Source organism: Eschrichtius robustus, chromosome 11 (assembly GCF_028021215.1).
Source record: "Eschrichtius robustus isolate mEscRob2 chromosome 11, mEscRob2.pri, whole genome shotgun sequence".
NCBI classification, from domain to species: Eukaryota; Metazoa; Chordata; class Mammalia; order Artiodactyla; family Eschrichtiidae; genus Eschrichtius; species Eschrichtius robustus.
This window is the reverse complement of record NC_090834.1, coordinates 86,719,483-86,728,471: the sequence shown is the minus strand read 5'-3', so window position 1 is coordinate 86,728,471 and position 8,989 is coordinate 86,719,483. Positions and strand designations below refer to the sequence as shown.

General features: G+C 33.6%; 1 protein-coding gene across 1 annotated transcript in view; it reads left to right on the top strand.

Annotated features, from left to right (window-relative positions):
* The window catches only part of IMMP1L (inner mitochondrial membrane peptidase subunit 1), an 81,997-nt gene that overhangs the window by 48,290 nt on the left and 24,718 nt on the right, over nt 1-8,989 (top strand). The window contains exons 3-4 of the mRNA XM_068555103.1: nt 7,089-7,222; nt 8,755-8,843. Coding sequence (XP_068411204.1) covers nt 7,118-7,222; nt 8,755-8,843 — 194 coding nt within the window. The 5' untranslated portion in view covers nt 7,089-7,117. The remainder of the gene's footprint in view (nt 1-7,088; nt 7,223-8,754; nt 8,844-8,989) is intronic.

Below are 8,989 nucleotides of genomic sequence, written 5' to 3'. Positions count from 1 at the left end.
GACATCTGCCCCAATAAGCTATAAGCTCTATAAGGGCAGGCATCGTGTTCATTATTGTATTTCCAGGACTGAACACAGTATTTGGCATGTAGTAGAAGCTCAATAAATATTTGTTGAATGATTGAATGACCTAATGACTATGAGGACACCCCTTTTCCTCCAAGTGTTTCTTTTTTTAAAAATTCTGTCACAGAGTTGAAAAAAATGTTATACACATTCATGTACACTCCATCTGGATTTACAGTGAACATCTTGCCATATTATCTTTCTCTATTCTTCCATATATATATACATATATATGTGTATGTATATATTTGTATATGTGTGTGTATAAATTTATCTACATATGTCTATCTGTATTATTAGTAGCAGAAGTAAACCATGTGAAAGAAAGTTACAGTTACATTCATCTTTAAATCAGTGTTTTTCTCCTATGAACAAGATCATTCTGCATAGTCATGATATTGTTAAATATAACATTGAAACGATGATGTGTTTTGATTTACAGGCTATGTTCAAATTTCGCATAATATCTTTTATTGCTTTTCTTTTTCTTTTGCTTCAGGATCCAGTTAAGTATTTCATATTGTATTTGGTTGTCGTGTCCTTGTATTTTAAATTATTCTTATAATTTAAAATAATACTCTAATTATTTTATTATTTTATTAAATTTATATTTTAAGTGTTCAAGTTGTTTATGGATTATGATACAGATATGTCTGATTGTTCATAATTAGATTTAGGTTATACACTTCTGGCAAGAATAGTACAAAGATGATGATGTACTGTATGTCACTGCATCATGTCAGGAAGCTACATATCAGTTTTTACCATTATTTATGCAGCTAAATTTGATCACATAGTTAATATTTACTTGATCTCTTCATGTAAAGGTAATATTTACTTGATCTCTTCATGTAAAGGTATTTTGTTCCCTTTGTAGATAATAAACTATTTACTTTAATACTTTGCACATATCCTGTTTACCAACAACCTTTTACCCAGTATTTTTTTAAATTGAACTACAGTTGATTTACAATGTTGTGTTAGTTTCCTGTGTATAGCAAAGTGGTTCAGTTTATCTATCTATCTATCTATCTATCTATCTATCTATCTATCTATCTATCCTTTTTCAGATTCTTTTTCATTATGGTTTATTACAGGATACTGAATATAGTTCCCTGTGCTATACAGTAGGACCTTGTTGTATATCTATTTTATATAAAGTAGTGTGCATCTGTTAATCCAAAGCTCCTAATTTATCCTTCCCCTCGCCTTTCCCCTTTGGTAACCATAAGTTTGTTTTCTATGTCTGTGAGTCTATTTCTGTTTTGTAAATAAGTTCATTTGTATCATTTTTTTAGATTCCACATATAAGTGATATCATATGTTATTTGTCTTTCTCTTTCTGACTTCATTTAGTATGATAATCTCTGGGTCCATCCATGTTGCTGCAAATGGCATTATTTCATTCTTTTTTGTGGCTGAGTAATAGTCCATTGTGTATATATATCTATATATAGATATATATATGTACCACATCTTATTTATCCATTCATCTGTTGATGGACACTTAGGTTGCTTCCATGTCTTGGCTATTGGAAATAGTGCTGCTGTGAACATTGGGGTGCATGTATCTTTTTGAATTAGAGTTTTCTCTGGATATGTGCCTAGGAGTGGGATTGCAGGATCATATGGTAACTCTATTTTTAGTTTTTTAAGGAACCTCCATACTATTCTCCATAGTGGCTGCACCAATTTTACATTTACACCAACAGTGTAAAAGGGTTCCCTTTTCTCCACACCCTCTCCAGCATTTATTATTTGTAGACTTTTTGATGAGGGCCATTCTGACCCATGTGAGGTTATATATTATTGTAGTTTTGATTTGCACTTCTCTAATAATTAGCGATATTGAGCATCTTTTCATGTGCCTGTTGTATGTCTTCTTTGGAGAAATGTCTATTTAGGTCTTCTGCCCATTTTTTGATTGGGTTGTTTGTTTTCTATATTGAGCTGTATGATCTGTTTGTATATTTTGGAAATTAAGCCCTTGTTGGTCACATCGTTTGCAAATAATTTCTCCCATTCTGTAGGTTGTCTTTTCATTTTGTTTATGGTTTTCTTTGCTGTGCAAAAGCTTCAAGTTTCATTAGGTCCCATTTGTTTATTTTTGCTTTTATTTCCATTACTCTAGGAGACAGATTGAAAAATTATTGCTGCAATTTATGTCAAAGAGTGTTCTGCCTATGTTTTCCTCTAGGAGTTTTATAGTATCTGGTCTTACATTTAGGTCTTTAATCCATTTTGAGTTTATTTTTGTGTATGGTGTTAGAGAATGTTCTAATTTCATTCTTTTACATGTAGCTGTCCAGTTTTCCCAACACCACTTATTGAAGAGACTGTCTTTTTTCCATTGTGTATTCTTGCCTCCTTTGTTGAAGATTAATTGACCGTAGGTGTGTGGGCTTGTTTCTAGGCTCTCTATTTCATTGATCCATATGTCTGTTTTTGTGCCAATACCATGCTGTTTTGATTACTGTAGATTTGTAGTATTGTCTGAAGTCTGGGAGGGTTATGCCTCCAGCTTTGTTCTTTTTCCTCAGGATTGCTTTGGCCGTTCTGGGTCTTTTGTGGTTCCATGTAAATTTTAGCGTTATTTGTTCTAGTTCTTTGAAAAATGTAATGGGTAATTTGATAGGGATAACATTAAATCTGTAGATTGCTTTGGGTAGTATGGCCATTTTAATAATGTTAATTCTTCTAATCCAAGAACATCATCCAGTAATTTTAAACATCTATTAATGGCCCTTGCCTGAATGAATTATTACATTGGTGATAATTTCATTATTCCCTCTATATATATATATTAGCTGCCATTTTTTTTTGTTTAAATTAATTAATTAATTAATTTATTTATTTTTGGCTGTGTTGGGTCTTCGTTTCTGTGTGAGGGCATTCTCCAGTTGCAGCGAGCAGGGGCCTCTCTTCATCGCGGTGCGCGGGCCTCTCACTGTCGCGGCCTCTCTTGTTTTGGAGCACAGGCTCCAGACGCGCGAGCTCAGTAGTTGTGGCTCACGGGCTTAGTTGCTCCGCAGCATGTGGGATCTTCCCAGACCAGGGCTCGAACCCGTGTCCCCTGCATTGGCAGGCAGATTCTTAACCACTGCGCCACCAGGGAAGCCCAAGCTGCCATTTTTTTGATAAAGAACTTTCCTTGTCCCCAACACATACTTCTTTTTAAAAAAATGTCCTCAGTAGATTTCATTTGTATTCTAATATATTATTTATTACTGTTATTATTATTTTTTTAATCTCAAATTTGGCCAATGGGAAACCCCTCAAAGTGGCTCCTATGCCTTTGGAGACTCAATGACCTTTCGTCCAAAGACATAGCCAGCCTGAGAAGACTCTAGAGGGAGGGAGCCAGAAAAATACATAACCGTTCCATCCTCTGACTTCCTGCTGGAAGTCGAAGCTTGACTGAAGTGCCTTGATGTAGTTCATATAGGTCAGTTTTCCAAGTGCAGAGAGCAGTATGGAGAAAGGTAGAGAGTGAGTCCAAAGGGACAAACAAGATATCTGGCACATGTATGCATATATAGAGTCATGGACCCCTTGAAATCACTATGTAAACCAGAGGTTTGAAACCTCTGTTAATTAATCCCTTTTGCTAGTAGAGCTGAGTAGAGCACTGAGTGCTAGCAGTGTATGTGGTTTATTTATGTCTTATATGAATGTTACTTTCTACTCTGAGATTTCTCTTAAAAAAAAATTCATCAGCTCTCATTCTCAATTTCAGTATTTCTCAACAGTGCTCCTCATTGCACTTTTAAAATATAAGACCAAGTAGTCTTGATCCTCAGAGTCCTCTATAAATAGCTCCGTCGCTCTTTTCATCTAGGAGATTAAGATCCAAAATAGTTTCAGACACTTCAGACTCCATTCTGTTGCTAATATCTCTAGGGAAGAAACAATGTCTGTTAACTTCTTTCTTCTGATCACTCATCTGTTTTATTATTTTATGAGACAGTTTCATCACAAACATTGTATTTGGGATTGAGCATTTACTGAGTAATAAAAAAAGGCTTTATGGCCCCAATTACTTGTGAATGGGAGTTAATTACAGGGCCTCTCAGTGAATCAGAACCATTGTATTGTTATAGCATCTTTGTATTTTTTTAGTATGTTTTTTAGCCAAATGCATAATCCAGATTATTTAAATTTTGGTAGATTGCTATTAATTTCCCCTCTAAATTTCACCTTTTATCTGTGTTAACAATATCTTCTTGCTGAGTGCCACAAGTTTCTTCTTGTTTGATAATATATCCCCTCTCTAACATCAGGTAAACTCATTTTTATTTTAGTTTTTAAATGTAATATTCATTTCACTGCTTTTTAGGATTTGTTTTCATAGATCACATTTTCAAAGCTAAGCTTTCGGACTTAACCCCTACTTTTTTCCCTAGTTATATAGTGGGAGCAAAGTAGTGTTTATACAACCTAGTTAACTTTACAAATAATGTTCTATTATTGTTATTCCTCTTCAATCTTTTCTGCATTAATTGAGCCTCAGTTATGAAGTGTTTATAAATATCACTTCTTATTAATTTATTAAATTCTAAAAATCAATAGTTTTTAAAGTGCATCAGTTATTACTGTAAGCCAGATTGCTAAGATAGAATATTTCATATTACTTAAAAGATTTAATGAGAACACTTTTTAGTATGTTACTGACAGTTTTTTTCTTTCTTCAGTGAGTATGACATTAACATGTCTCCTCATTAACCAAAAATCTCAGTGGTCTTCTGATAATCGTTTTGAACCTTATAACCATTTTTATCATACTAAAGATGTTGAAATTATAGGAGATTTGGGTTCAATATTTATTCATTAATTCAGTCAGGCGAGCATTCTTTGGTAGGCCCTAAGGATCCGAAGATGAATACTGCACAGTCACTGCCCACAGACATATAAGCAAATATAGTATGTAATAAGGGAAAAGATATGAATAATACAGTGTGGTAAGTATTATAATCAGTGTATGCTTAAGGTAGGTGAGTGACACAAAGCATAAGTAACATTTCTTGGGGTGGTGCCAGAGAAGACTTGTTAGGGGAGAAGACATAATAAATGTTTAATAGGTGAATAAACACTAATAAGTAATAAAACACTAATAAAGGATATAGTTCTATGCTGTGGGCTCTAAAATTCTATTATTGGGAATTCCCTGGCAGTCCAGTGGTTAGGACTCCTCACTTTCACTGCCGAGGGCCTGGGTTCAATCCCTGGTTGGGGAACTAAGATCCTGCAAGCCATGTGGTGCAGCCAAAAAAAAAAAAATTCTATTATTTTATTTAAACATAAGTTAGGGAGAAACTTAGACACTTGAAAATGCAACTAATGTCATGAGGTTATATAGCACATGCTGATTGCCAAGTGAATGATATAGTAACTAGAATTTATTGATATATTCTGCTACACAGACTATATATCTGATTACATGTAATCCTCACTAACTCTCTGAGATAGGTACTGATACTAAGACCATTTTACAGGGAAAGGCACTTGAGGTTTACAGAGGTAAAATAACCTCCTGAAGGTCACACAGCTAAAATATGGTGGAGCCAGGATACCTGCTCAAGACAAGATCAGCTTTAGAAACAGTGTTCTTAATCATTAAAAAATGAACATAAGGAATAGGAACCCAGAGGAGAAGGAAAAACTTGCCTGTTGAGAGCATTTGGAGAAGAGTTACAAATTAGATACATGATGGGTATCATGATGGGTATATTCCAGGCATGGGTATTGGCATACATAAGTGTTGGTTGGGCAGTATACCCTAAGTAAACTGGACCAGTATGATGGAGTAGTTCATTCATGTAGGAGCGTCAGGGAAGATCAGGTTGGAATCTGAGGATGGAATGGGAGCCATCTGTCAAAGATCCTGAAAATGAGTAATCTGTACTTGATCTGATAGAGAGCCATTGAGGTTATGGGAGCAAGGGAGTAATATGGAAGTCAGTGTAACATAATGGTTAAGTTCTTGAGTATCATTTTCCAATTTTGTGATGTTTAGCATTTAAGTTTACTACTCTTAGGTTCCTTTGTCTTATCTATAAAATGATAATGGTAATACTATCTATCTCACAGAGATTAATTTGTAAAACCTGACATATCCAAGCATTGAGCAAATGTTACATATTATTATTATTGTTGATGTGTTTTAGTAAATTTAATCTGAGAACAATGCATAGGAGTCTAGGCCTAAGCATTAGGCCGTTAGTTGAGAAATGCTTGAAACATAGTTTTAGCAGGTAAATGGAAAGGAAGGGACAAATACTAGGACTGTTTTAGATGAGTAATATCAGTGGGTTAAGTGTATATAGCTTTATAAAAATACATGTTTCTTTGTGCTGTTTCATAATATTCATGTGTTCATTGTTATATCAATAGTTAATAACTGAAAACTGGATGTAACTTTATAATTTTCAAAGCCACTTTGACATGTTATTGAATTTGATTCTCAGAACCATTCTGTGAGATACTATTATTTCCATTTTATTAAGGCCCAGAGAGGTTAAGTGATTCATTGAAGATCATGCAAATTAATAAAGGAAGCAGTTTAGAACTTGCGTTTTCATACACCTATTCTAGTGCTTTCCCCTTTATTCCTATGTTATGTTATGATGAGAACTGATGTACTATAGCAGGCAACAGTATGAAAAACTATTATTAGTATTTGAAAGAGTTAGTATCATTTCTTAGATATCTGCCTTAATACCAAGAAATAACCAAGGCATGAAAGAGGAGAGACAAGTTCAGAGTCTACTAGTTATCTAATTCATATATAAACCCAGTGATATTTGAATATAATCTCTGTTTAGAAGATCACAATATTAAGTGGCTATAATTTGCCATTTTAAAAAACCTTCAGCAAAAATGAAAATAAGCTCTTGATTTTCTGCACCAAACCATATTAGGCATTTAATACACTCTGGGTGATTGTAAAATATTTTACAGTAGAGCTATTTCTTAAGTGTTTTTAAATAGTATTGATCATGAAACTTTTTGAAATTTACCATCAGGCCAATGGTGGCAGAGTCTACATAGAACTATGCTTCGTGGTGTTCTGGGAAAAACCTTTCGGCTTGTTGGCTATACTATTCAGTATGGCTGTATAGCTCATTGTGCTTTTGAATACGTTGGTGGTGTTGTCATGGTAAGTTTTTACATTCAAGAAAATAATCATTTAAAATATGTTTTTCTTTAAATTGAAGGAAGAGAGTGTTTGAGTTGGCACGGATATAAAATATAAGAACTGTAACTTTAAATATGGTCCTGCATTGTTTCTTTCAGGGGCACAAAGGCCCTATTAATCTAATAATACTAGTTTTTACCATTTATTGAATGCTACTTACTGTGTTCCAGGATGTGTTTGATGTTTTACATGTATTAACTCATTTAATCTTTTACACTCTATGAGATACTTACTAGAAATCTATTATACATATGAGGAAACTGAGGCTCAGAAAGCTTAAGTAACTTTCTGCAGGTCCCACAATTCCAAGTAGACTTGGAATTTCAGCACAGATTTCTCTGATTTTCAAAACCCCTACTTTTAACCACTGTGAAGAGTATCAATAACTGTCCTGAAAATAAATGATTATTCTGCCTGTGTCAACATTAAAATGTTAAGGCTGTCCTCCTACCAATGCATTTTCTTAATATTGCATCATAAATCTATCAACCATGACAATACTAACCTTTTGTCATATAAATGAAAGAATAAATTGATTGATTGTTCAGTCAGTAAGTTTTGCTGTTGGTGTTGCTATTTTTATCAGGTTTACTCTAAGATATTCACAGTCATATAATCTCAAGTTGAGCTGGAGTAATGCAAATAAATATATTTAACTGAAACTCCCCTCTTTGATTTTTTTAAATTTAAATTGGTATTTCCAGTAGGCTACAGAGTTAGCAAAAAACTTGCATTGTGGTCTTTGTTTTTTCTGCCCAAGTAGGAAGTTTTGAGTAAAAAGTTTTATTTACATGTAAGTGGAGTGAATGGAGACTGTTGTGTTTAGATTTTTTAAGTTGCAATGATCATTTATTACAGTTTTGAGATATATATGAAGATTATTGTTTTACCTACTAATATGAAAGTCTTTAAAGTACATCTCATTATGCCAGTATTTTTCAGTAGAAAATATAAGTTGCAGCCCCATCAAATGAGTAAGCTGTTCTCTTGGAAGAAAAGGAAAGGCATCAACTCATTGAGAATAGTATGATACCACTTGGTAAATAACTGTCATGGGCACTGGATGATAGCTGACAGTAGCAAGAAAAAAAAATCATTAATTTATTCATTCAACAAGTATATATTGAGTATCAACCTTATGCCAAGCACCGTTCTTGACCTTGGTTACACAATTGGGAACATGAGAGACAAAGTCCCTGCCCTCATGATGCTTAAATATTACAAGATGGCCAAAATTTGGAAACATAGATAATGTTATTTTATTTCTCTATTATAATATAATATTAACAAACCATTTTGAATATATTTTGCCTGTTTTTCCAGACTTGCTGGCTACTCTGTAGAGTTGAACTTATCTTGGAACTTCCAACTTATTATGAATCATCCACCAAGCTTGAAGAACATTTGCTTGATTTTCTTTCTTTTAAGCCTGCTCAGATGATTTATATTTTAAACGGTTTTCAACTTAAATTTAAAAATTGCCTCTCTTTCAGTGTTCTGGACCATCAATGGAGCCTACAATTCAAAATTCAGATATTGTTTTTGCAGAAAATCTTAGTCGACATTTTTATGGTATCCAAAGGTAAATTTCTGCCACAGATATATTAAATTGATGGTGAAAACTCACACACGCACATTGTGTCTTTTCTGCAGTTTCTTAACTTTAGCTTTAAAAACTCTTTTGTAAATAACCAAATTAATGACCAACTGGATGAAATTTTGGCTGAA